Here is a 27,193-nt window from a genome sequence, read left to right as displayed (position 1 = left end):
TGACTCCAGGATATATGTTGCCTCTCTGGTGCCATGTTCAAGGATGTCACAGAGCGGCTGCAGGGCATTCTTCTGGGGGAGGGTGAACAGCCAGAGGTCGTGGTTCTCATTGGTACCAATGACTTAGGTAGGAAGGGGGAATGTGGTACTGCAATCAGAATTTAGGGAGCTAGATAGAAAATTAGCAAGCAGGACCTCAAATGCAGTAATCTCCAGACTACTCCCAGTGCCATGTGCCAGCGAGTACAGAGATAGGATGATAAGACAGATGAATGTGTGGCTGGAAAGATGGTGTAGGAGGGAGAGCGGGACACTGGGACTGGCTCAGGGGAAGATGGGTACAAGCTGGATGGGTTGCACCTGAATAGAGCTGGGGCTGAGTTCCATGTGGGGCGTTTTGCTAGTGTTGTTGGGAGGGCTTTCAACTAACCCAGCAGGGGTGCAGGAACCAGGAGAGAATATTAGAGAGGAATACCAGGGTGCACAAAATACTGGGAGAGACAGATAACACTAGAATAGAGAATAGCAAGTTAATAGGTGGAGTCGGGGTGAGGGAGAAAGTAACAAAATCTAAATCAGGGTTACTATGCATGTATGCGAATGCATGGAGTATAGTAAATAAAATTGAGGAGATACAGGCGCAGATTGCCATGTGGAAATATGATGTCATGGGGATAACAGAAACCTCGCTCAAGGAAGGGCAGAACTGGGTGTTAAATATTCCTGGGTGCAAGGTGTTCAGAAAAGATAGGAAAGGAGGAGGGGCGGCAGTATTGGTTGAGCAGAGCATTGCAGTGCTGGAGAAAGAGGATGTCCCAAAGGGGTCGAGGACAGAATCAATTTGGCTAGAGCTAAGGAACAAGAAGGGTGCAATTACATTGCTCGGTGTAGCCTACAGACCGCCAACTAGTGAGAAGGATGTAGAAGAACAAATCTGCAGGGAAATTGCAGAGAGGTGCAAGCATTATACAGTAGTTATAATGGGGGACTTTAACTACCCAAATGTAGACTGGGACAGTGGCAGTGTAAAAGGCGGACAGGGGCAAAAGTACCTAGATTGTGTCCCGGAAAATTTCCTACAACAGTATGTGTCCAATACAACAAGATCTGGTTCTTGGAAATGAGGTGGGCCAAGTAAATCAAGTGTCAGTGGGGGAACATTTAGGAGATAGTAATCATTGTATTGTATTTTTTAAGATGATGATAGAAAAGGACAATTGGCATTCCACAGTAAGAATAATTAACTGGACGAGAGCCGACTTCAATGGGACAAGGACAGAGCTGGATTAGACAGACTGGAATGAAAGCTTGGTGGGAAAAACTGTAGCTGAACAGTGGGCTACCTTCAAAAAAGAATTGGTTCAGGCACAGTCAAGGTATATTGCATCGAAAGGGGAGGTAGGGCAAACAAATCCAGGGCTCCCTGGATGAAAAAGGAAATAGAAATTAAGATAAAGACAACAAAGTGCGCTTATGACAGGTCAGGTAGAAAATACAGTTGAGAACCAAGAGGAATACAGAAGGTTCAGAGGGGAGGTGAAAAAGCATATTACAGAAGCGAAGAGGGATTATGAGAAAAGACTGGCAGCCAACATAAAGGGGAAACCCAAAGTCTTCTGTAGGCATATAAATAATAAAAGGGTGGTAAAAGGAGGAGTAGGGCCAATTAGGGACCTAAAAGGGAATTTACACATGGATGAAGGGGCCATAGCTGAGGTATTAAATGAACACTTTGCACGTGTCTTTATCAAGGAGGTAGATGCTAACCAGGTCATGGCGACAAACGAGGGGACTCTGTCACTGGAAAAGTTCAAAAGTGATAAGGAGGAAGTGTTGAATAGACTGTCGGTACTTAAAGTTGACAAGGCACCGGGACCGGACGAGATGCATCCAAGGATATTGAAGGAAGTGAGAGCAGAAATTGCAGGGGCACTGGCCACAATCTTTCAGTCTTCCCTAGACTCAGGGGAGGTGCCAGAATTGCAAACATTACCCCCTTGTTCAAAAAAGGTTGTAAGGATAAGCCCAACAATTACAGACCATTCAGTTTCACATCAGTGGTGGGCAAGATTCTAGAAACAATTATTCAGGATAGAGTTGGTAGTCACGTGGAAAAATATGGATTGATAAGGAAGAGCCAGCATGGATTTCTAAAGAGGAAATCGTGTTTAACTAACTTGCTGGTGTTTTTTGAAGAGGTAACAGAAAAGGTCAATGAGGATGATGCTCTTGATGTAGTATATATCGACTTTCAAAAGACATTTGATACAGTTCCACACAGCAGACTTGTGAGAAAAATTATTGCTCATGGAATAAAAGGGACAGTAGCAACGTGGATACAAAATTGGCCGAAAAATAGGAAGCAGAGAGTAATGGACAATAGATATTTTTCAGGCTGGAGGAAGGTTTGTAGTGGAGTTCCAAAGGGTTCGGTATCAAGACCCTTGCTTTTCCTGATATATATTAATGATCTAGATCTTGGTGTGCAGGGGGCAATTTCGAAGTTTGCAGATGAGACGAAGCTTGGGAGTATTGTAAAATGCAAGGAGGACAGTGTTGAACTTCAAAATGACATAGACAAATTGATGAAGAGGGCAGATAGGTGGCAGATGAAGTTCAATGAGGAGAAGTGTGAGGTGATGCATTTTAGTAGGAAGAACAATGTAAAATAAGGGATGAAATTTTGAAGGGGGTGCAGGAGCAGAAAGACCTAGGTAGTTATGTGCACAGATCATTGAAGGTGGCAGGACAGGTGCAGAGAACAGTTAAAGCTCTAGTATTCTGGGCTTTATTAAGGGGCATAGAGTACAAGAGCAAGGAGTTATGCTGAATTTATATAAGACACTCATTAGACCTCAGCTGGAATATTGTGTGCAGTTCTGGGCGCCACATTATAGGAAAGATGTGAACACATTGGAGAGAGAGCAGAATGGTTCCAGGCATGAGAAACTTCAGTTACCAAAATAGATTGGAGAGTTTGGGACTGTTCTCCTTGGAGAGAAGAAGGCTAAGAGGAGATTTGATAGAGATGTACAAAATCATGAAGGGGCTGGACACAGTGGATAGGGAGAAGCTGTTCCCGCTCGTAAAAGGATCAAGAACGAGAGGGCACAGATTTAAAGTGATTTGCAAAAGAAACAAATGTAACATGAGAAAAAACTTTTTCACACAACAAGTGGTTCGGGTCTGAAATGCACTGTCTGGAAGTGTGGTGGAGGCAGGTTCAATCGAGGCATTCATTAGGCATTAGATGTTTATTTGAATAAAAACAATGCGCAGGGGTACAGGGAAAAGGCAGGGCAATGGCACTAGGTCATATTGCTCATTTGGAGAGCCAGTGCAGACACGATGAGCTGAATGGCCTCCTTCTGCACCATTAAAATTCTGTGATTCTGGTATTCTGGTGCATGTACACCCCAACACACTGCTAGGAAGGGAGTTCCAGGATTTTGACCCAACGATGGTGAAGGGACGGCAACATAGTTCCAAGTCATGCTGGTGTGTAGCTTGGAAGGGAACTTGAAGGTGGTGGTGTTCCCTTGTGCCTGCTGCCCTTCTCTTTCTAGATGGTAGAGATCGCACATTTTGAAGGTGCTTTTGAAGGAGCCTTGGTGATTTGCTGCAGTGCATCTTGTAGATGGTATACACTGCTACCACAGTGTGTTAGTGGTGGAGGGAATAGATGTTTAAGCTTGTGCTTGGGGTGGCGATCAAGCTGACTGCTTTGTCCAAGGTGGTGTCAAGGTTCTTGAGGGTTGTTGAAGCTGCACTCACCTTGGCAAGTGGAGGATATTCCATCACACTCATGACTTGTGCCTTGTAGATGTGGGCAGGTTTTGGGGAGTCAGGTGGTGAGTTACACTCCATAGAATTCTTAGCCTCTGACTTGCTCTTGTAGCCACAGTATTTATATAGCTGGTGCATTTCAGTTTCTGGTCAACAACAACCCCCAGGATGTTGATAGTGGGGGATTCAGTGATGGTAATGCCATTGAATGTCAATGGGAGATGCTTAGATTCTCTCTTGTTGGAGATGGTAATTTCCTGGCACTTGGGTGGCACAATGTTACTTGCCACAACCCAAGTCTGGATGTTGTCCATAGAAACATAGAAAATAGGAGCAGGAGTAGGCCATTAGGCCCTTTGAGCCTGCTGCGCTATTCATTATGAACATGGCTGATCATCTAACTTAATAGCCTGCTCCTGCTTTCTCCCCATATCTTTTGATCCCTTTCGCCCCAAGAGTTATATCTAACTCCTTCTTGAAAACAAACAATGTTTTGGCCTCAACTACTTCCTGTGGTAGCAAATTCCAGAGGCTCACCACTCTCTCGGTGAAGAAATTTCTCCTCATCTCAGTCCAGATCTTGCTGCGTAAGGACATGGACTGCTTCAGTATCTCAGAAATTGTGAATAGTACTAAACATCAGCGAACATTCTCATTTCTGACCTTATGGAGGGAAGATCATTGATTAAGCAGGTGAAGATGGTTGGGCCTAGGACACTATCCTTAGGAACTCTTGCAGTGATGTCCTAGGACTGAGATGATTGACCTCCAACAATCACAACCATCTTCCTTTGTGGTATGACTCCAGCCAGTGGAGAGTTTTCCCCTGATTCCCATTGACTTCAATTTTGCCAGGGCTCCTTGACACTCAGTCAAATGCTGCCTTGATGTCAAGGCTTGATGCCACTCTCACCTTCCCTTTTGAGTTCAGCCCCTTTGTCCATGTTTGGACCAAGGTTGTGGTGAGATCAGGAGTTAAGTGGCCCTGGTGAAATCCAAACTGAGCATCAGTTAACAAGTCATGGCTGCATAACTGCTGCTAGATAGCACTGTCGACAACACCTTCCATCATTTTGCTAATGATCGAGAGGAGGCTGATTTGGATTTGTCCTGCTTTTTGTGGAAGGGACATACTTGGGCAATTTTCCATATGGTTGGGTAGATGCCAGTGTTGTAGCTGTACTGGGACAGCTTGGTTAGGGGCGTGGCTAGTTATCAAGCTCAAGTCTTCAGTAATATTGCCAGTATGTTGTCAGGCCCCATAACCTTTGCAGTGTCAAGTGCTTTCAGCCGTTTCTTGATATTACATGGAGTGAATTGAATTGGTTGAAGACTGGCATCTCTGATAGCAGCTAATATAACATTGCTAAAGTCTGGCATCTGTGATACAGGGACTTCAGGAGGAGGCCGAAATGGATCATCCACTTGGTACTCCAGGCTGAAGGTGGCTGTAAATGCTTCAGCCTCGTCCTTTACACTAATATGCTCCCATATCATTGAGGGGGGGAATATTTGTGAACCTCCTCTTGTCAGTTGTTTACTTGTCCATCATTCACAACTGGATGTGGCAGGACTGCAGAGCTTAGATCTGATCCGCTGGTTGTGGGATCACTTTGCTCTGTCTATCGCATGCTTCTTCTGCTGTTTGGCATGCACCTAATCCTGTGTTCATTTTTAGGTACGCTTAGTGTTGCTCCTGGCATGCTCTCCTGTACTCTTCATTGAACCAGCGCTGATCCCTTGGCTAGATGGTATTGGTAGCCTAAGAGATATGCCAGGGCAAGAGGTTACAGATTGTGGTTAATAGAGTTCTGCTGCTGCTGATGGCCAACTGAGCCTTAAGGATGTCCAGTTTTGCTATCTGTTCTGAATCTATTCCATTCAGCATGATGGTAATGCCACACAACACAATGGAGGTATGCTCAGTGTGAAGGAGGGAATTCATCTTCGCAAGGACTGAGGTGGTCAACCCTACCTATAGTATCATGGACACCAAGCCACATAAGGAGATGTGACCAAAAGATTGATCAAAGAGAGGTTTTAAAGGAGTGTCTTAGAGTAAAATGAGGTAAAGAGATGGCGAGGTTTAGGGAGGGAATTCCAGAGGTTAGGGCACTGGCAACTGAAGACACAGCACCAATGGTGGGGCAACCAAAATTCGGGATGTGCAATATCCTGGATTATGCACTCAAATTTTCATGTAGGACTTAAGTCCACAGCCTTCTGACAAAGCCCTATCTCAACTGGCAGCACAGATTTGAACCAAACATCAAACTGAATCGGAGCCCACCTGATACAATCCATGGTCCAGCAACACGATTTCAGCCTTGTTAGTTTGTGTGGACTTTCTCACCAGCACGTTGCCAGGATGTGGGTCACAATGCACGAAGCCATTTACAAAGATCATTTCACTGTACAGCTTCCCAAGATTTCGAGAAATCTGCAATACCAAAAAAAAATATAGGAAATGTAAGGTTAGATTTATTTCTTTTTGTCATGTTCAATAAACATTTTAGCACAGGGTCAAGCTCCTTCCTTCTCATGTTTGACTGTCATCCCAGAAGTGTTTCTCTGAATAGGCCAAGACAAAAATGGCACTCTCCCAGGTATTGGAGAGTCCGTGCAGAAAAGTAATCCAGCCAGAAGTCCATGCCTTCGGAAGTGGGACGCTGGGTGGCCGGTGGGCGGGGGATGAAATTGGCCAAGAGTGTAAATAGAACAACGTTGCAACCACTACAACTGCATTGGTTGAAGAACTAGATCTGCCCTCTGCATTATTAACAATGGTGCACTTCAATTATGCTGAGCATGTCTAGAATAATAGGTACGCCAGAAAACTGAAGAATGAATAACAATAGAAAACAAGATTATCAACTCTGATTCAACTGATCCCTGAAGTTCCACCACATGACCTGTCACATCCAACAGCCCATCCAGTCGATCATCCTCTTCTATCCATTTCTATTACTTTTATGACCAACAAAATTGAAAAAATCTTTTTTAATGCCTCTGTAATTTTTGTCCTAGAGTCTCCAGCCTGCAGGGTTCACAACCCAATTTGAAAATGATAATGGACCCAACTCTGGGCAAGTGGGTGGGATTTGAATAAGTTAAAATCGCACCCGTCAGAATGAGTTTGTAAAGCAAGCCAGCTTAGAATGACACCCAAGTCCCAAGCTGTCTGACATCTTTGGCATTATCACCTCTGTCAGCACAAAGCAGTACATCAGCAGAAACACTAATTAAAAGGCAGCACTCTGATTGCGCAGGCCCCTAACTTTAGACAATGTCATGGTCAGATTTTGTACATGTTCTCTGTTCATGATCAGCACTTTTCACTCTTGATTTGAGTCTGCAGTTAAACACTGACCTCAACATATGCCTTTGAGCATCAGAAAATAAAAAGGCAGAGGAAGGAAAGCAGGAAGATAATGATTTCTTTGGGAGCTGTCCAGTATTCCGTTGGTATAGCCAAATTCATGAAACTCAGCTTAATGACTTGAAGAGAGATGATAGTTGTCAAAGCTTGTGGTTATAGGCTGTGCGTGCCTGTACAAATCGACATTATTGCTGAAAAAGGAGACATTTTTTGTCAAAGCTTTTTGTCCTGCACTCATCAGGACAATTTGCAAGAATACCAAATGTAAAGGGAACAACAATTTATACTATATGAGAAGAGAGTGCTGATTGGTTGGCAAGTGGACTTAAGGAAGCCAGGGATATTTGCACTGCAGCAGTATATCATGGCGATATAGACCTGCCACCATCACGTGAATCAGTCTTCATCAAACTTATGAACTCGGCAACTCGTGCAGTTGAGTTGAGTTTTAATGACACCATGTATGCCCAATGGTATTGCCATTGGATCCCCTCTAAACCCAGCTCTCAGAAACATCTTAGTTGGGATCCATGAGAAACTTGTCTTTGATGGAATGAGACCTAACATCCTACCCTTTGCATATTTCTGATACGTGGATGATACATTTGCTATATTTAAATCTGCAGCTGCATGTAATAATTTCCTTACGTGTCTTCCTGGGCTTCATCCTGCACTTAAATTCACCTATGAAATGGAGGAGTCAAATGAAATCCTTTCCTTAATGTACTAGCTGAGAAATCTGCCAGGAGATTCTCTACCACAGTCTACCGCAAGCCTACCTCCACTGGTCAATATTTGTGTTGGGGTTCCAACAGTTCCATGCACAATAAGATTGGCCTTATCAGCAACCTTATAAATAGGGCCAATCAAGCTTGATGCTGAAAAAGGGCGTATCAAAGGCCTCATGCAGACTAATGATTACCCTGATCAGATCATTTTGCGCTGTATATCATGCAAGCTCATAAACAGGCCTAAGGCCATCACTTTCCCCCCGAAAAGTGTGCAGTCTACCTCAGATTGCCCTGGAAGGGCAAGGTATCTCAAAAATTTGAGCAACATGTGAAACTAGCTGTTTCATGCTGCTACTATGCAGTAGCAACACGAGTGGTATTCTCCAATAACAGAATGTCAAGCCAAAAAGACGTTCTGCCTATCACACAAATGCATAATGTGGTATATGATTTTCAGCGCCAGTGTGATGCTAGGTATGTAGGCCATACGTCCCAAAGATTGGTGGATCATGTCAAACAGAATGCCCTTTCTACTGGTCACAATGGGAAAGGTACAGACCGTACCCAACCTGCAAAACTCAAAACACAGTGTCCAACATAAGATGTGATTCCGTGATTGGACAACATTTGCTAAGTAATCCTCTTGTGCTAAGAATTACGCTGACAACCAATTTAAGATTATCAGTCTCGCAGTGTGGCACATTTGCATGTATTGGAAGCCACATATATTAATACTCAGGGCCCTGTTCTTTGCAGACAGAAAGAACATGTACACACATTGCGCCTGTTTCAGCTGAACAAAATAAGTGACAGCCATTCGCTGGTTCATTCCTCGGTGAAATGCCTTGACTAGAGTTAAGCTGCCTGGTTTAAATTTCAAACAATTATTGGCAGTTAACTGTCAGTCACCATCAATTGGTGCATTCTCCATGGCAATGCCTCTACCAGAGTCCACTTTCCAACCAATCAGAACTCTCTTCTCATATAATATAAATTGCTGTTCCGTTTACATTTGGTATTCTGACGAATTGTCCTGAGTGCAAAACAAAAAATTACGTTTTTTAGCAATACTCAAGTTCTGTACTACCAAATGATTATTTAATCTTCATTATATTAAGAATGGGTTCTGATCATAAAGAACCCTTTATAAAAAATTCGATAGTTATAAGGATGATACCAGAAATGAGTGGGTGTATAAATCAGGGAAGGATGAACAGGCTGGGTCTCTTTTCTCTTGAGAAAAGGAGGCTGAGGGGTCTAATAAAGGTCTTTAAAATTATGAAAGGTTTTGATAGAGTGGATATAGAGAGAATGTTTCCACTTTTGGAGAAGAGCATAACTATGGGCCATCAATATGAGACAGTCACCAAGAAATCCAATGCGGAATTCAGAAAAAACTCCTTTATCTAAAGAGTGGTGAGAATGTGGAACTTGCTACCACAGGGGGTGGTTGAGGTGAACCATATCGATGCATTTAAGGGGAAGCTAGAGAAGCATTTGAGGGTTAGAGACCATTGTGGTCACAATGGTTAATTTAGATGATAAAAGATTGGAGGAGTCTTGAGTGGAGCATAAACACCGGCATGGACTGATTGGGCCAAACGACCTGTATCTGTGCTGTAAACCTATGCAATTGAAAGGTTACCTAATCCAGGATCTGCCTGTTAAGTAGGAATGTTAGCATCTTAATTTAATGTCACCGCCCCCATTTTACCAGCTGGAACCGGGCACAACAAAAAAAAATTAGTAGTGCAAAGACCCTTGCCCAATCATGGTTAAATTGGTTGGGGACTTTTTTGTAGGTGGGCCCTTGTGTCCCCCCTAAACGAGCACAGGACCTGTTTGAATATTGTAAAGAGGCTCTTACTCCCATTTCTGACCTGGATTGTTAAATCTCTTTGCCCCATTCAGAGCTTGTGATTTGCAGGCTTCGGCTGTTATTATTGGTTGTGGAGGTGGGAGGTGAGAGGCTTTGTGAGATGAAAGCTTGAGGAATATTACATGTTTGCAACATCCTGAACAACTTAACCAGCAGTCCTTAAAAGGGCTGTGACTGATTGGCAGCACACCCAGATCTACCTGCTCCGTGACATGTTCCCAACTCTATGCTATTTTCCCACTGGCGGGCATCCCAGATGCGACAGCTAAATGCCTGGCGGTGGTGCATAGCCAATCATGACACTTGATCTGGCGATTATTCCCTACTGCGGAAATAGATTGCAATTTATCCAATGGCACCTGGGCTCCCTGCTGTGTCAGGAGCCCAGAAATTGAGTGGAGGTCACAGAGGAAGGTCCGAACTGCAAAGCATATGAGGCCTTTTATTAAGTTGCTGACGTTAAATCACAGTGTTCAGGTCTCCCCAATCAGAAGGCATGCTATTGCAGCTCTTCACAGAGACTAACGTCTCCATAAATGTAGCTTTTGTTGCTATCCTACTGAAGACACCTTCATGGCATCACTGATGCTCCTGCTGATGGCCCCTGGGCAGCGGCCACAGTGACCAGACTTCCTAACCCTAGATCGGGATCAGAACCAACCTGGGAAAAATTCAGCCCCTTGTCTCACAAGTATTGAGTTTGTGTACCACCCCAGAGATTTGGCTGCATAATCAAGGCTAGCACTTCAGTATAGTATTGAAGGAGTACTGTACGGTGGAAAGTGACATCTTTTGTATGAGACCTTAACACAGCTTACCTGTTCAATTGGATGTAAGCAATCCTACAGTGATGTTCATAGAAGAGCAGGTTAATCAAACACCATCAAAAGTAGGATTCCCTGGCCATATATTCATTACCTGCATATGGGACTTTGCCTTGCACAAACTGGCTGCTGCTAAGTGTGCTGATACTATATCAACAGTGAGAGCACTTCAGAAGCAATATACATCTGTGAAATGCTCTGGATCATCCTAAGGACATAACATACTATCTGCCTGAATATTTTTTAGTGCCAGTATGTAAAGTATCTGAATAAGTTGATGAACAGCAACAGTAAGCCCTACTTAACTTAATTTCAGCAAGCCTGCAACCTTTGGAAGTTAGAGGCTAGATACATGAGTCAGAACGGTAAGTGGGCTGCATATGGCTGCACAGAAATGGGAGCCATCTTGTAATTACACATACAAATAAGACCCGTGTATGAAGAAAGTGAAACCCCATCCCTGAACGCAAAAAAGCAGGCCGCTTAAATGTGAGAGTGCTCCCATATAATGGCTCTCACCATATGTAGTAAAGTAAAATTTCATCTTACACCAAATAAAAGAAAGCCTCACACTGACTGCTATGTTCCCCTCTTTTCCCTCTCCTTGTCCTGCTCTGGAACATTCAGCTCTTTGAGGTTCTTGGGCCTGGACGACTGGTCTAACATGTTTCTAATCACTGCAAAAAGAAGGCTGCTCCTGTTTGATCAATGTTCATCAATTGGTGCATGATATTGTCCAGGCTTACAGCTTCCAAGGTCTCGGGGTTCCTTCAACTCTGGCCTCTTGTGTATTCCCAATTTTAATCGCTCTATCTTTGGTGACTGTGTAGAAGCTCTGGAATTAACCTTTCTAAACTGTGCCACCTCTCTATCTCTCTTTCCTCCTTTAAGACTCTCCTTCAAACTCAGACTCTTTGGCCAAGTTTTTGGTCACCTGCTCTAATGTTGTCTTATGCGTCTCGGTGTTAAAATTGCTTGATAGCCCTCCAATGAAAAACCTTGGGATGTTTTACTATGTTAAATATGTTAAATAAATACAACTTGTTCTCAAAGTTATAATTAGCACATTCGTTTAGATAATATCACCAACTTCGACACCTATGTGTTCTTTTGTTCTGTTGTCTGTGACATCTTTTGATGATCTGCTTCTATCACTGCTTGTTTGTCCCTACAACCACACCACCCCCCCTCCACTTCTCTCCCCCCACCCAAACCCACCCCCCTCCCCACACACCTTAAACCAGCTTATATTTCACCCCTTCCTTGGATTCACCTAGTTCTGTTGAAGGGTCATGAGGACTTGAAACGTCAACTCTTTTCTTCTCCACCGATGCTGCCAGACCTGCTGAGTTTTTCCAGGTAATTGTGTTTTGTTTTGTTCTCAAAGTTGTTATTGTCTGCAATCCTGGGCAGGTTTAGTGAACGCAAGTCGAAACCAGCTCTAAGCAGGAAACATGAAGAAGAACAGAACTGGGAGAGGCTTCTGTGGACCGATTAACAGGAACTCACAGGCCAGCTCCAAATCATTGGACAAAAAAGTAAAGCAAAAGCTATCATCTTCCGCAAGAAGGAAAAGCTTAATTACTATGACATTTCTGCCAAAATTATGTACAACTTCGAAAAGCCAATACTGTGGCTAGTCAGGAAACTCACTGGAGATTCCAATTTGCAGTTTGTTGGTGTAGCAGCTAAGGCACTACCACAAGCTCAGATGGTCCCTGCTGTAGCTACACAGCATGTGGAGAGGACCTGAAGGTTGCTCAATCTGCTTTGACAAATGAAAATCATGACCTGTGAATTAATGGCTGGAGTCAAGCACCAGCCCTAGTTTTATAGGCAACTGTCTTACGATGAAGCATGTTTGTCAGTAATTAGCTGATCAGTAAATAAGGATAAAAAGATATATTTTTTAGAAAAAACATACACATAAGAAAAACATGTTGGACGATGCCATTTTGATGGATGGTTATGGGGATAGGAGAGACAAAGGGATAGCTAGACTGGAACCTGACATTCTGCCAACACAAGCTGGTGCAACTTGTCTTCCTAATATCACTTATATCCTTCAACCTCCCACTTGGAAGGACAAGGGCAGCAGGCGCATGGGAATACCATCTCGTTCCACTCCAAGTCACACACATCCTGACTGGAAATATATCATCGTTTCTTCGTTGTCACTAGGTCTGTCACTGGAACTCCCTCCCTAACAGCACTGTGGATGTACACACACCACCAAAGGCTATGGTAGTTCAAGAAAGGACTCACCACCACCTTCTCAAGAGCAATTAGGGAAGGACAATATATGCTGGCCTAGCCAGCAACACCACTTGACTGACTAAAAAAACTATATGGAAATGGTCATGTGAGTATTGGTGTACCAGGTTAAATAGTCATAGCAAGCCTTTGTTAATATAAGATATATATCAACAAGTCTGCAGTGGTAGCAATGTCTGCACAGGTCATGCACAACAAATAAAGAAAACACAATAAGCACTTGTGTGTGGAATGTCCAGAGTGTGATGAACAACCTAAAACATCAAAGGCATGTACAACAAATGGTAACAGCTAACCTCACCACCAATGAGTTTGCAGGTCAACAGCACGCGTACAGAACATGGTGATATGGCGCCCACATTTGTCCTACGTAATTGAATTGATAAAAGACACAACACACTGGAGCTCCTTGGGAATCTAGGCTGCTTATGCTAGCTTCAGCAAGACAAGTTGACACCCTTGTGACCTCCTGAAGGAGCTTTGGTTCTTATATCTCATATGCAGTTAAGGGGGTTGTATTTTATTATCACACTGACAACTTAATAAAGAATATTAATCAGATTTTCAATCCTTCCTAGGCCAAAATTTTAGGTCCTGTGGGCGGGCGCGTGCTCGACCCAAACGGACATGAAATAGCGCGAGATGACGTCGGGCGAGTGTGACAGTCGGAAGTGTGCCCGTCGACAATTAAGTGGGCAATGAAGCCCATTAACGATGGAATCAACAGCAATTTCATGTGGCCCGCCCACATTTATGGTTGGCGGACAGGCCATTCTCCCAGGTGGCATTCATATTTTTGCTCAAACCTCAATCCAGGGTGGGATGAAATCTACGTGGGGGAGATAAAAGCAAAGGAGATATCTGGGTGCTGGTTTTTTTTGTGAGGTTTGTTTTCAGGTGCTTGACTGTGCTGCATGGACATATTTTGCGGCATTTTTGTCGTGTCCTTGGGACAGCTGTCTGCCTTCAGGGAGCTCTCTTGAAGCGCTCACTCACACCCTCGGTTACATCAGTGCCCGCCCTCTTCCTGCCCCTCCCCGGCAGCGCTGAGCATTTGCTGGTTGGCCGTTAATTGGCCAGCCAACATGAAATCGCGGTCAGGGGCCGATCACAGCCAGTGGCCCATTTCCCGTTTGCTCCCAGACCTGCCGATCTCTCGTGCTCAACGGCCAAAAAATTCAGGCCCTAGTCTTCCAACTTGTATTAGAGGTAAAGGATGTACAACAGTATCCTGTGATATCTCCACATAACTGCACAAGGGATAATGACTATATCCTATACAAACTCAACAGGTGAGCATAGATTGAGTGCTTCTCGTTGTTCTTCAAAAGAGCCAGTGCAGACTCAATGGGCCAAATGGTCTCTTCCTTTGCTGAACTATTTTATGACGCTGTGTTTCTATGGGGTGGCGTCGGCAGAAGACTGAGAGTCGGGTGCCAACAACTCTCTGACTGGAGGGCAGGGTTGGGCCCAGAGAACCAATAGGACCCATGAAAAAAGGAGTTTCACAATACAAAAAAAAAACAGCCAGCTCTACAATGCACTGGGCTCTTCCTTTGTACACAAGTATCAGCTTGGCTCAGTTGGTAGCACTCACTCACCTTCTAAGTCATGAGGTCATGGATTCAAGCTCCACCACAGACTTGAAAACACAATCTACGTTGGCACCCGGAGGAGAGGAGACCATGCACTGTCGGATGCACCATCTTCCTGAGGAGACATTAGACCAAAGCCCCATCTACATGCTCAGGATCCTGGCCAACATTAAACCAACATGACCAAAAAATAAATTATCTGGTCACTCATTCATTTGCTGTTTGTGGGATCTTGATTTGCACAATTGGCTGCCGCATTAGCCCACAAAACAACAATAGCTGCACTTCATAAGTATAGACACTTCATTGGCTTCGGTGCATCCAGAGGGAGCGAGCAGCCCTATATAAATGCAAGCCTTAATTTCACCCTCACTCTTAAGAATGCTGTCCTAATTGAATTTCTTCAATGAACAGCAGAATCAGAAAACTTATAAGAGCACCCAGATGGCATTTAACATGACAGTTAAACTTTTACCAGCTCTCTCAGGAATCGGCAAAAGGCAACATAAAGAATGGTTTATATGTACAGGCATATTTGACTGACATAAGGGAGCATCCATTAGTTTCCCAGTTGACACTATTGCAGTTGACTCTACATTTGGCACTACTGCAGTTGATGCTGTTACAGCTGAGCAAATATAACTGACACCACAATTGGCACTACTATAGCTGGAACTATTGACTCTATTACAGTTAACACTATTACAGCACCAGCTGACACTATTACACTTCTGAAATTGAAGGCTAATTTCATGTTAAAGCAAGTAACTATTCTTGTTATCGAATGCCAGGCCACAGCAATACTTTCATGGCCAATGTGTTGACGAGCATTTCAACTTATGTATTGGCAACTACTGATCAACAATTTCAGAAAAAGCTGACAGACCAAAGAAGTTGCAACTTTCACAATGGCAGGACATCTCAAAGGGCTGCCCAGCCAATGAGTTATTTGAAGTACTCTTTCGCTTTTAGGGAAACAAACACAACAGCCATCTTGGGCACTGCAAGGTCCCACAAACAGCAGATGAGGCTAGGACCTGCTAGCCAAATTATGGTGAAGCTAAATGAAGGAGGAATACTGTCCAGGACTCAGGGAAAATTCCCTGCTCTTCTCTGAATAGTGCCACAGGATCTTTCACATCCCCCTTACCAGGCAGGCTGGGCCTCGATTTAGCATCTGAATCTGAAAGATGGCACCTTCGGCAATGTAGCATTCCCTCAGTAAACTGTTGAGGTGTCAGCCTAGATTAAAGGCTCATGTCCTGTGGTGAAGCTTGAACCCACAATCTTCTGGCTCCGGTGTGTGCTAGCAAGAGGACCAAAGTGATAACCTGTATCAACGCAGATTTCTTTTTCCGCTCACTGGTTATCATGGCCGGAATTTTCCCGCCCCTCCAGCCGGTGGAGCCTTCCGGCCCTGCCGAAGTGAATGGACGTTTGAATGGCTCGCCGCATTTTCCGGCCCCACAACCGCCACACCAGGAGAGAAAATTCCGCCCTTTTTTTTTATGCAAGTCAAGTGATGTTTCAAATCCTCTCAATGTGTTGCTCATTAAGTATCTCTCCCAGCTTTACTTTATTCCCAATGTTGGGAGGCCAAAGTCACAGTCCTGAACAAAGGGTAAGCTGAATAGAGTAAAGGAAGATGCGCCAAGGGCTAGTAATTAGTAATCAAGTTGTAATAATTAGCAATAAAATAGTAATAATTGGTAATCAACTAGTAATTAATCAAAAGTAGCTGTATTTACATTTAAGAACCTATGGAGCATAGAGCAAAAAAACTTGCAATTATATAGTGCATTTCACAACCAGTGGGCAGCTGATTAAGTATGCTTGCAGTGTAGCCACTGTTGTAATGTGGGAAACAGTGTAGCCAATTTTCACACAGCAAGCTCCCACAAACAGCAATATGATAACAGATTACCTGATTTTGTGATGTTGACTGAGCGATAAATATTGGCCAGGACCCCTGCTCTTCTTTGAAATACTGTCATGGGATCTTTTATGTCCACTTAAGAGGACAAATGAGGCCTCAGTTTAAGGTCTCATCCAAAAGATGGCACCTCTGACAGTGCAGCACTCCATCAGGATTGCACTGGAGTGTCAGCCTTGATTTTTGTGCTCAAGTCCTGGAGTTGAACTTGAACCAAAACCTTCTGACTTTGATTAAAGGAGTAATTAGGGAAGTAAGGAGTTTCATAGCCTAAGTATTTCAAAAGAATGAATTCTCAAGCCTTTTCCATAATTATCATTCCTTATCTTCATGTAGAAAGCCATCTAAAGTGCGAACACAGTGAGGAGATTGTATAGAATATAGTGTATTTGGAACTTACCAGAAGCAAGTGAGGAAACAATGGCCAAAGTAGTCAGCCCCTCAATGAGTCTCTTCAGATATTGGAGTTGTGTTGAATTCATTATGCATAAATAAACTTGCATTTACACCGCATCTTGCAAAGCGGTCAGGATATTTCCAAGCATTTCACAGCCAATGAATTGTTCCTAAATTGCAATCATTGTCAAGTAGGCAAAATAGCACAGCAAGATCTCACAAGCAACAGTGCTGAATGCCCAAGCAATCTTTCTTTTAGCTTTTGGTAGAGCTGGTTGAGAGATGAACGTTAAGAAGAGGGGATTCCTTGCTCTTCCAATAGTGTCTTCAGATCTTTTACAATCCACCTTATGGCAATGCACCTTATTACCTTAATAGAAATACATTCCCAAATGCAGTCTACCAATGGCAATGCACATGGTTCCCGAATCTAGACTCCATGGTCATGTTGCGCCAGTTAAAATAGGAACATAAAGAACCTAACAACCAATTGGACCTGTACCCCATCTCTATTTGTGTCGCAGCACAATGGGGGAATTCCAAGAGCAGCCTTTTGGAATTTGGTCGCCTTCAGGATAATCAACAAACATACCCGGATTTCTGTCATCTTTTTTCTCTTTCATGGGATGTGGGCATTGAAGGAGAGGCCAACATTTGTTGTGCCTCCCTAATTGCCCTTGAACTGAGTGGCTTGCTAGACAATTTCAAAGGACAGTTAAGAGTCAACTCATTGCTGTGGATCTGGAGTCACAAGTAGGCCAGACCAGGTAAGGATGGCAGGTTTCCTCCTGCAAAGGGACACTAGTATATCAGATGGGTTTTTACAACAACCAATGATAGCTTTATATTCCAGGTTTATTAATTGAATTTAAAATTCCACTAGCTGCCATGGTGGGATTTGAACCTGAGGCCCCCAGGGTCTGGCCCAGCAACATTACCACCACACCACCACCTCCCCTCATAGAAGTCCCACTAACAATCAAGGGTGCAGTAAAGGACTAAACACACTGGCCTAGAAATTCACTGATGCTACCGCTGCCTTTAGGCGAGATACAGCAATGTACTGACAACTGACAACAAGCCAGGTACCTGGGCATTAACACAAAGAGGGGACAATGGATATTGCTGCTACACAGTCCCTTGAGGATCTGACTAAAAGGCAGTGAATGGGCAGTGATTCTGTGCATTATTTGGAATAGATGTGTCATCATGTCATGTGGAGTTGACTGTGTTGTCTGGCAGCAATGTGAGAAATTTAAACTACAATAGACATAAATTGAAGAGGAGGATTAAAACATTTCAAATAAAATGAAGGTAGGGTAAATTCTCACTTGGACCTAGTTTGTGTCAGTGAGAAATATATGAGAGAAAAATGAAAGGATAAAGGGTAAAACGATATTGAGTCAACAAGTATTGACTCTGAATTATGATAGCCACCTCCTCCATTTATGATGACCTAGTGCTGATTCTCTTTCAGTTCTTGACAAGGGTCACTGTGGGAGATGTGTGGCCTGCAAATAAATCATATTCTTCCCCCTTTCATTTCGCCAGTATGATGGGTCGTTCAATGTAAGAGCAGGTTAAAATGAAAGAAGATAAAATGCCTGGGCAGTGACAAGTTCATGCCTGTGGAATACAAAAAGATAATCAAGGGCATCTCTAACTACCAAACAGCAGTGTGCACAATTATTCCCGCTGTCCAAATATGTGTCTAGAATGTCTGTGAAAATAAAACAGCCAGTGGCCATCACTTGCCTTGATGTGCTGATTGATGGGCCTGCTTTTCTGTCACCTCCAAGAGCAAGGCTGATCACAGGGAACAGCAGCTCCCGTGTGGTAGGATATCAGGGGAATTCTGGCCCCTCTTTTATTAGATAAGAGAAAAAACATGCATTTCCATAGTGCCTAGTATCACCACAGGACATGCCAAAATGCTTTGCCGCCAATGAAATACTTTTTAAAGTGTAGTCATTGTTGTAATATAGGTAGTGTGGCAGCCAATTTGTGCACAACAAGCTCCCACATGCAGCAACGTGACATTGACCAGATAATCTGTTTTTAGTGACACTTTGATAAATAGTGGCCACTGAAACAGGCAGACACGGCTTCACAAGCAAGGTAGCATCCATATTACCTTCAGTACAATGCTGGAGTGTTAGCTTATATTAAAGTTCAAGGTCTAATACTATTTAGCAGTTGAACCTATGCCTGTCAGATTATGAGTCCCATCAATGTAGGTAGTTGATGGATAAAGGTACAATGTAAGTCAGTGAGAATTTACAAGTTTACCTTTCATCTCTGGCATCTGAGTTTGAATCTACTTCAGGCTGATGGAAGAAATGGCTTCCCTCTGCTAGGCCTCTTAAATAAGTAGTCCCAGTTAGCGCTAAAATGGCAATTTCACTCTGACAGCGAACAGTCCTCAATTTCCACAGAGGGCCATCCCAATCCCCACCTTTTCAGCCAGTTATACAGCGTTCCTCCAGAACTCCTGCCGATTAACAGCCAAGGTTGTGGCGTCAGGATTTCAGGAAATCCCAAGAAAATCAGTCAACATATGGGATCTACACAATGGCAATAGGGAGTGCTCTTCCATGGCTGGAGTTGAAGCATCTAACTGTGGCCAGAACTGTAGAGCAACGTTACTCTGAACATAGCCTTTTTAAAGTTCTGTCACACGACGGCAGTGTTGTTGGCTAGACCAGCATTTATGGCCCATCTCTAATTGCCCTCGAGAATGTGGAGGTGAGCTGCCTTCATGAATCACTGCAGCATCTGCAATCACTATAGGTACACTCATAGTGCTGTTAGGAAGGGAGTTCCAGGTTTTTGGACTCAGCAACAGTTATACCTGATATGGGAGTGACAGATAATGACATGGGAGTGACAGATAATGACATTGGGGCACAGATTTTCCTTCTGGGGCCAGGAAACACAAGATTCATAACATTTGCAATTCTCCTGTCCTGTGGAACCAAGCCCACATCTAAGGAGGACTGGAAGATTTGGCCAGTTCCTCTGTAATTTCCATCCCAACTTCCCTCAGCATCCTGAGATATAGCCCATCCGATCCTGGTGACTTATCAAACCACCTTCAAGAGCCACCTTTTCACACTGGGTCCACCACCACCCCCCACCAAGGTCTGCCCCATGGTTGCTCCCTCCGCCCCAGGCCTTGCCATCAAAATCTCCACTCCTCTCTCCCCACTCCTCGGGGACTTCACCTCCCTCCCCCACTGTGAGACACCCCCACACTTACTTGGTCCTGGTCTTAGAGTCTGGGGACTTCTTGTTGGTCCAGTCCTGGCCAGCAGCTCTCAGAGGGGGGACTTGCCCTCGAGTGAGGGGCAGAAGTCCCATCTCCAGCCAATCAACGTTCCTTGGAGCATATGCATTCCCTGTCAAATCTTTGGGTAGTTGAAAATCATGCCCATTGTTTCAGTGAGTGAGTGGGAAATCTATGGAAAAGGCTCCCCAGGGAGATGGTGGAAGCCATTAGCATTGATTCATTCGGATAGATATTGGATAGATTTCTTTCAGATAATAACATTTTGGGATACAGTATATGGGTAATTTGATATGTGCTAAGTGTAGATTGCTTGGGAGGGAGAGATGACTTTGGACCTATGGTACCCAAAGCTCTCCACCACCTCATGTCACATTTGGTCTGTTACGGACTAACTCATAGAGATTGCTACGAATAGTCTACATGTTTTAGGCTACATTACCCTTTTCAGGAACGAAGGGGAATAGGAAAATGAACACAAAATGGAAAGCACTTCAAGATGACAGGTTCCATTTTGCAGGATTAACGATCTTTTCAATTAAATCAGCTGTCTGTCAATAAACTCCAGAAAATGTCACCAGATAGTATGCAGGAATTTGACTTTCAGGTGATTAAAACGACTTTGTGTCCACACTCTGATTGATTACAAAGCACAACAAAAGTCCCGCCCCAGAATGCAATCGCAAAGCATCACTGTGGAGCATCCTCATATCAATAGGGCAATGTCATCAGCACATCAATCAGCTCCTGAGTTCACATTGCTCTTGTATACTGCACTAATTACAAACTACTATCTTATTCAAACCACCAATTCAATAACGTCGCATCATAGTATGAATATTTCGGGCAGTGAGCGGATCCAGGTAAGTAAATGGATCTGGGCAATGCATGGATCTGGGTAGTGAGTGGCTCTGCAGGAGTGTGTGGATCTGGGGCAGTGAGTGAATCTTGGGCAATGAGTGAACCTGGGTCATGAGTAGATCTGGGCTAGTGAGTGATCTGGACTAGTGAATGGATCACCAGTAGTGAGTGGATTGGAGGTAGTGAATTGATCTCTGGAATTGTGTATGTGTAGGATGGCATATAGGTCTTCATTACTTGTTGCTATTGAGGCATGGAATAGACTGTGACTTTCGAAGGGAAATTGGATAAATATTGAAAAAATAGGAATTTAAAAGATCTGCAAGAAATGGGGTTCCAGGAGTGAGCTTAAGCACCAGCACTGACGTCGGTGGGGGAGGAGGTTGAGAGGAGGAGGGGGAAGAGTCATCTCCTCTGTGTAATTTCTAACATTCTCGGAAATCTCCTCTTTATTAAGTCTGAGCCCAGGAGCGGTTTAGAAATGTTAGTACCTAATTGTGAGAAATGTCACAAACATCAAGCCTACTGCACATTGTGCAGTCTCTTGGTTTTGGTTCAGGTTTGAAGTTAATTAGTTCAGCATCAGGCTCCCAGTTCAGTGTCGTCACCCTTCACACAGAACTGAAGTCCAAGCCAGAGCCCAAAGAGGCAGAGACAGAGTGGGACTTATTCAAAGTAGTATTGAGTCACACCTCAGCTTGCACATTGTAGAGAGGAATTTGACTGTAGTTTCAAGATGACCATCTGTGGTTTACAGAATTACTGCTAGTTATAGGTCTATTGTCCCAATATCTTACCTATCACTATTAATTGCATGTAGGTTATTTGATAACACTTGGTCAGAGATCAAGTTATCATATATCACGTGGTCAGACTGTCCCCTCCTGTCCGATTCTGCTTGTCTTAGCCAACTCACTGTTGCTTCAACTTTTCTCTACAGATTTTTAAATTTCTCTTCACCTGAGCAAACCACCACCTGCCCCGGTAACCTTTGAGTTTAAAGTCCTCCGCAGTCCTAGTTATATAATTCGGAATTTCATGTGATCAAACCTTGTAGGTTGATTGACATTTTCAAGGGGAATGACAAGTAGGTTTAGTTGTCTTGTTCATTAGTGTTAGCCGTGGTTCAGGGAGTAGCACTCTCACCTATAAATCTGAAGATTGTAGATTCAAACCCCATTCCAGGCCTTGAGCGCTCAAATTGAGCTTGACATTCCCAATACAGCAGAAGGAGGGCTGCACTCTTGGAGATGCCATCTTTCAGATGAGACGTTACACCAAGGCTCCATCTGGCCTCTGAGTTGGAAGTAAAAGCCCCCCAACACAAAGAAGAACAGGGGATTTGTCCTCGGTGTCTTGGCCAATATTCATCCCACAATCAACATCAGAAAACAAGGGACTACTTAGTAATTTACCCATTTGTGAGTGTGGTAACTTGCTGTACTCAAATATCTGCTGCATTCCCTACATTAAATCAGCATGCAGACAAATTACATAACTAGGGCTGTGGAGGGCTTTAAATTCAAAGTTGGGGTGGGGGGGCGGGTGGGGGGGGGGGCGGTTCACTGAAGTGAAGAGAAATTTAAAAATCTATAGAGAAAAGCTAAAGTAACAGAACAGTGTAACGATTTGGTAAGACAAGTAGAATTAGACAGGAGGGGCCAGAGAGTTTAATGGTAATTGTGCATCAGCATAAAAGATCTATGCAAAGAAGAATATTCAAAAAATAAAATTAAAGGATTTATCCCTGAATTCATGAAGCATTCCTAATAAAAGAGACAAATTAGCAACACAATTAAAAGTAAGTGGTTTGGATTTAATCACCATTACAAGGACATGGTTACAAGGTTGGGAAATAAATATTCCATGGTACGCAACATTTTGAAAAGAGAGGCAAAATGGAAAAGGAGGAGGAATAGTCCTGATATTATGGATGACATAAGGACAATAGTGAGAAAGGATCCTGGCTCAGAAGATCAAGAAGTAGAATTGGTATGGGTGGTGATTATAAATAACAAGGGTCAGAAAGACTGGTTGGAGTAATTTGTAGGCTCCCTCCCAATAGTTTTACTCTTGGACAAAGCATTAAGGAAGAAGAAATTGGAACCTGTAACAAAGGCAATGTAATAATTGTAAGAGACTTAAATCTTCACATAGACTGAACAAATCAACTTGGCAAAAGTAGTCTGGAAGAGGAGTTTGTCAAATGCTTTCACAACAGTTTTTTGGAACAATACATTGTGGGACCAACTAGGGATAAAGCTAATTTAGATCCAATATTGCGTAATGAGGCAGGGTTAATTAGTAATCTCATAGTGAAAGATCCCCTGTGAAGTAGTGATCATAATACAATGTGCAGTTTTAGTCTCCATATTTAAGGAATATTACAATACAGCAATATTGTATTAGAGCCGGGACACTGAAGGGTCACTAAATTGGTCCCTGGGATGAGAGGCTGCCCTGTAATGAAAGGCTGAGTAAATCGAGCCTAGATTTTCTGGAATTTGGAAGAATGAGAGGCAATCTCTTTGAAGCATACAAGATTCAGAAGGGATAAAAACAAAAACAAAAAACTGCGGATGCTGGCAATACAAAACAAAAACAGAATTACCTGGAAAAACTCAGCAGGTCTGGCAGCATCGGCGGAGAAGAAAAGAGTTGATGTTTCGAGTCCTCATGATCCTTCGACAGAACTAGGTGAATCCCAGGAAGGGTTGAAATATAAGCTGGTTTAAGATGGTGTGGGGGTGGGGGGGTGGTTGGGTGGGGGGAGAGAAGTGGAAGGGGGTGGTGTGGTTGTAGGCAAAAGCAGTGATAGAAGCAGATCATCAAAAGATGTCACAGACGGCAGAACAAAAGAACACATAGGTGTCGAAGTTGGTGATATTATCTAAACGAATGTGCTAATTAAGAATGGATGATAGGGCACTCAAGGTATAGCTCTAGTGGGGGTGGGGGGAGCATATAAGATTTAAAAATATTTAAAAATAATGGAAATAGGAGGGAAAAAGAAAAATCTATATAATTTATTGGAAAAAAGCAAAAGCAAGGGGGAAGAAACAAAAGGGGGGGTGGGGATGGAGGAGGGAGGTCAAGACCTAAAGTTGTTGAATTCAATATTCAGTCCAGAAGGCTGTAAAGTGCCTAGTCGGAAGAGGAACAACACCTCATCTTCCGACTAGGCACTTTACAGCCTTCCGGACTGAATATTGAATTCAACAACTTTAGGTCTTGACCTCCCTCCTCCATCCCCACCCCCCTTTTGTTTCTTCCCCCTTCCTTTTGTTTTTTTCCAATAAATTATATAGATTTTTCTTTTTCCCTCCTATTTCCATTATTTTAAAATATATTTAAATCTTTTATGCTCCCCCCACCCCCACTAGAGCTATACCTTGAGTGCCCTACCATCCATTCTTAATTAGCACATTCGTTTAGATAATATCACCAACTTCGACACCTATGTGTTCTTTTGTTCTGCCGTCTGTGACATCTTTTGATGATCTGCTTCTATCACTGCTTTTGCCTACAACCACACCACCCCCCTCCACTTCTCTCCCCCAACCCAACACCACCCCCACCCCCGCCCCCCACCCCCCCCCCACCCCCCCCGCCCCCTTAAACCAGCTATGATAAAAACAAAAAAACTGCGGATGCTGGGAATCCAAAACAAAAACAGAATTACCTGGAAAAACTCAGCAGGTCTGGCAGCATCGGCGGAGAAGAAAAGAGTTGACGTTTCGAGTCCTCATGACCCTTCAACAGAACAGTTCTGTCGAAGGGTCATGAGGACTCGAAACGTCAACTCTTTTCTTCGCCGATGCTGCCAGACCTGCTGAGTTTTTCCAGGTAATTCAGATTCTGAAGGGTTTTGATATGTAGACCCTTAGAGATTGTTTTCTAAAACGCGGGGCATAGTCTCAGGATAAGGGGTCAATCATTTAGGATTGAGATGAAGAGAAATTATTTCATTCAAAGTGTTGTGAATCTTTGGAATTCTTTATCCCAGAGGATTCTGGATGTTCCACTGTTGAATATATTTAGGGCTGGCATAGACAGATTTTTGGCCTCTCAGAGAATCAAGGGATATGGAGAGCAGTTAGGAAAGTGGAGTTGAAACTCAAGATCAGCTATTATCTTACTGAATGGCGGAGCAGGCTTGATCGACCATATTGTCCATTCCTGCACCTATTTCTTGTGTTCTTGTGTACAATTGAATTCCACATTAAGTTTGCAAGCGGCATACTCCAGTAAATAGACTAAGGAGTGAGGCAGTAAAAAAAAGTGGGAAGCATTTTTAAAAAGATTCAAAATGTTCAACAAAAATATGTTCAATTAGCATGGATGGAGATTGGATAAAGAGCAGGAAGCGGAGAGTAGGGGTAATCGAGGAATTTTCAAGTGGCAGGCTGTAACTAGTGGAGTACCACAAGGATCAGTGCTGGGGCCTCAATTATTTCCAATCCATATTAATGACCTAGGTGAAGAGTAGACTAAGTTTGCTAACAATACCTAGCTCGATGCAAATATAAGCTGTGAGGTGAACACAAAGAGGCTGCAAAAAGATATAGACAGGTCAAGTGAGTGGGCATCAAGGCTGCAGGTGGAGTATAATATAGGGGAATGTGAGGTTATTCACTTTGGCAGTAAGAATAGAAAAGCAGAATATTTTTTCAAAAGCATGAAATTTGTAAAACTTAATGTTCAGAGATACTCATACACAGAAAGTTAGCATGCAGATACAGCAAGTATTTAGGAAGGTAAATGGTATTTTGGCCTTTATTATAAGGGGATTGGAGTACAAGAATAAGGAAGTTTTGCTATAACTGTCCAGGGTTTTAGTGACAGCACATCTGAAGTAGTGTGTGCAGTTTGGTCTCCATATATAAGGAAGGATATACTTGCCTTGGAGACGGCACAGTGAAGGGTCACTAGATTGGTTCCTGGGGTGAGAGGGTTGTCCTCCGATGAGAGGCTGAGTAAATTGGGTCTATCCCTCTGGAGTTTAGAAGAATGAGAGGCGATCTCACCGAAACAAGATTGTGAAAGGGTGTGACAGGATAGACACTCGGGGTCAGGCGAAATCTTGTGCCCACCCCAGTGGTGAGTTTGGTGGCAAGGGGCATTTAATCAGGAGACAGGATGCCAGGTGGGGACCCTGCCACCTTCCCACCTCCACAGCAATTAAGTTTGTGGTGGGAAGGCCCATGGACAGCCTTCCTGCCCTGGTGTCAATTAAGGCCCTTAAGTGGGCAATTAATACCCACTTAAAGGTCTCAACTTGCTGCCGTCGATATTACTACAGCTGCAGGCAGGGGGACTCACCATGCAGGGAGCACGACAAGCCTGTGCGGGGTTGCTTGCAGGCTTCCGGGGGGCCCTTGTTCAAAGGCACTCAGTACCTGATCGAGAGGTCTAGCATTGGGATGGGGGGGGGGGGGGGTGCCGCTGAGAGTCCCCTCCCTGCCCTTGCTTGCTGAGCCCCCTCTCCCCCCGTGACCTTCCCACCCCACCATCACTCACCTGTGGCCTAGGATCCAGCGACAATCCTACGCTTCGAGTGGGTGTCATATCAGCAGCAGCCCCCGCCTGCCCAGTGGCACTGTCGTTCAATAGAGCTGCCAGGCTCTGATTGTCTGGCAGCTTTTAGCGGGCAGGATTTCTGCCACCAGAGGTAGGCCCACTGCTGGTTTATGTGCCTGAGTGGAACAAGATGGTAATGGGCCTTTCCAAAAAGAAGTGATGTGGGATTCGCCAGAGGCCCCTGTCACCTCTACAAGATTCCGGCCGCTGTTCCCCTGGCTGTGGTATCTAGAAAGCAGGGGACACAGTCTCAGGATAAGTGATTAATTAATTAGGACTGAGCCAAGGAGAAATTTCTTCACTCAGAGGGTTGTGAATATTTGGAATTAATCTTGTGCCCACCCCAGAGGTGAGTTTGGTGGCAGGGGGGCATTTAATCAGGAGGGAGGATGCCAGGTAGCGACCCCTGCCACCTTCCCATCTCCACACCAATTAAGTTTGTGGTGGGAAGGCCCGTGGACAGCCTTCCTGTCCTGGTGCCAATTAAGGCCCTTAAGTGGGCAATTAATGCACATGATTTCCAAATTTGCTCCAGAGGGTTGTGAATACATCATCATTGAATACATTTAAGGCTGAAATAGGCCGTCTCTCAGGGAATTAAGGGATATGGTGAATGGGCAGGAAAGTGGAGCTCAGGCTGAAGATCAGGCATGACGACTATCATGGTCA

At 43.8% G+C, this 27,193-nt stretch overlaps 1 protein-coding gene across 8 annotated transcripts in view; it reads right to left on the bottom strand.

Annotated features, from left to right (window-relative positions):
• The window catches only part of adck1 (aarF domain containing kinase 1), a 514,542-nt gene that overhangs the window by 138,062 nt on the left and 349,287 nt on the right, over window positions 1–27,193 (bottom strand). For all 8 annotated transcript variants that reach the window (XM_041215327.1, XM_041215330.1, XM_041215326.1 and 5 more), the window contains one exon: window positions 6,077–6,226. In XM_041215327.1, coding sequence (XP_041071261.1) covers window positions 6,077–6,226 — 150 coding nt within the window. The remainder of the gene's footprint in view (window positions 1–6,076; window positions 6,227–27,193) is intronic.

This window comes from Carcharodon carcharias, chromosome 20, assembly GCF_017639515.1.
Source record: "Carcharodon carcharias isolate sCarCar2 chromosome 20, sCarCar2.pri, whole genome shotgun sequence".
In the NCBI taxonomy this organism is placed as follows: domain Eukaryota; kingdom Metazoa; phylum Chordata; class Chondrichthyes; order Lamniformes; family Lamnidae; genus Carcharodon; species Carcharodon carcharias.
Note: the sequence above shows the minus strand (reverse complement) of the source record. Positions and strands in the feature narration are given on the sequence as shown.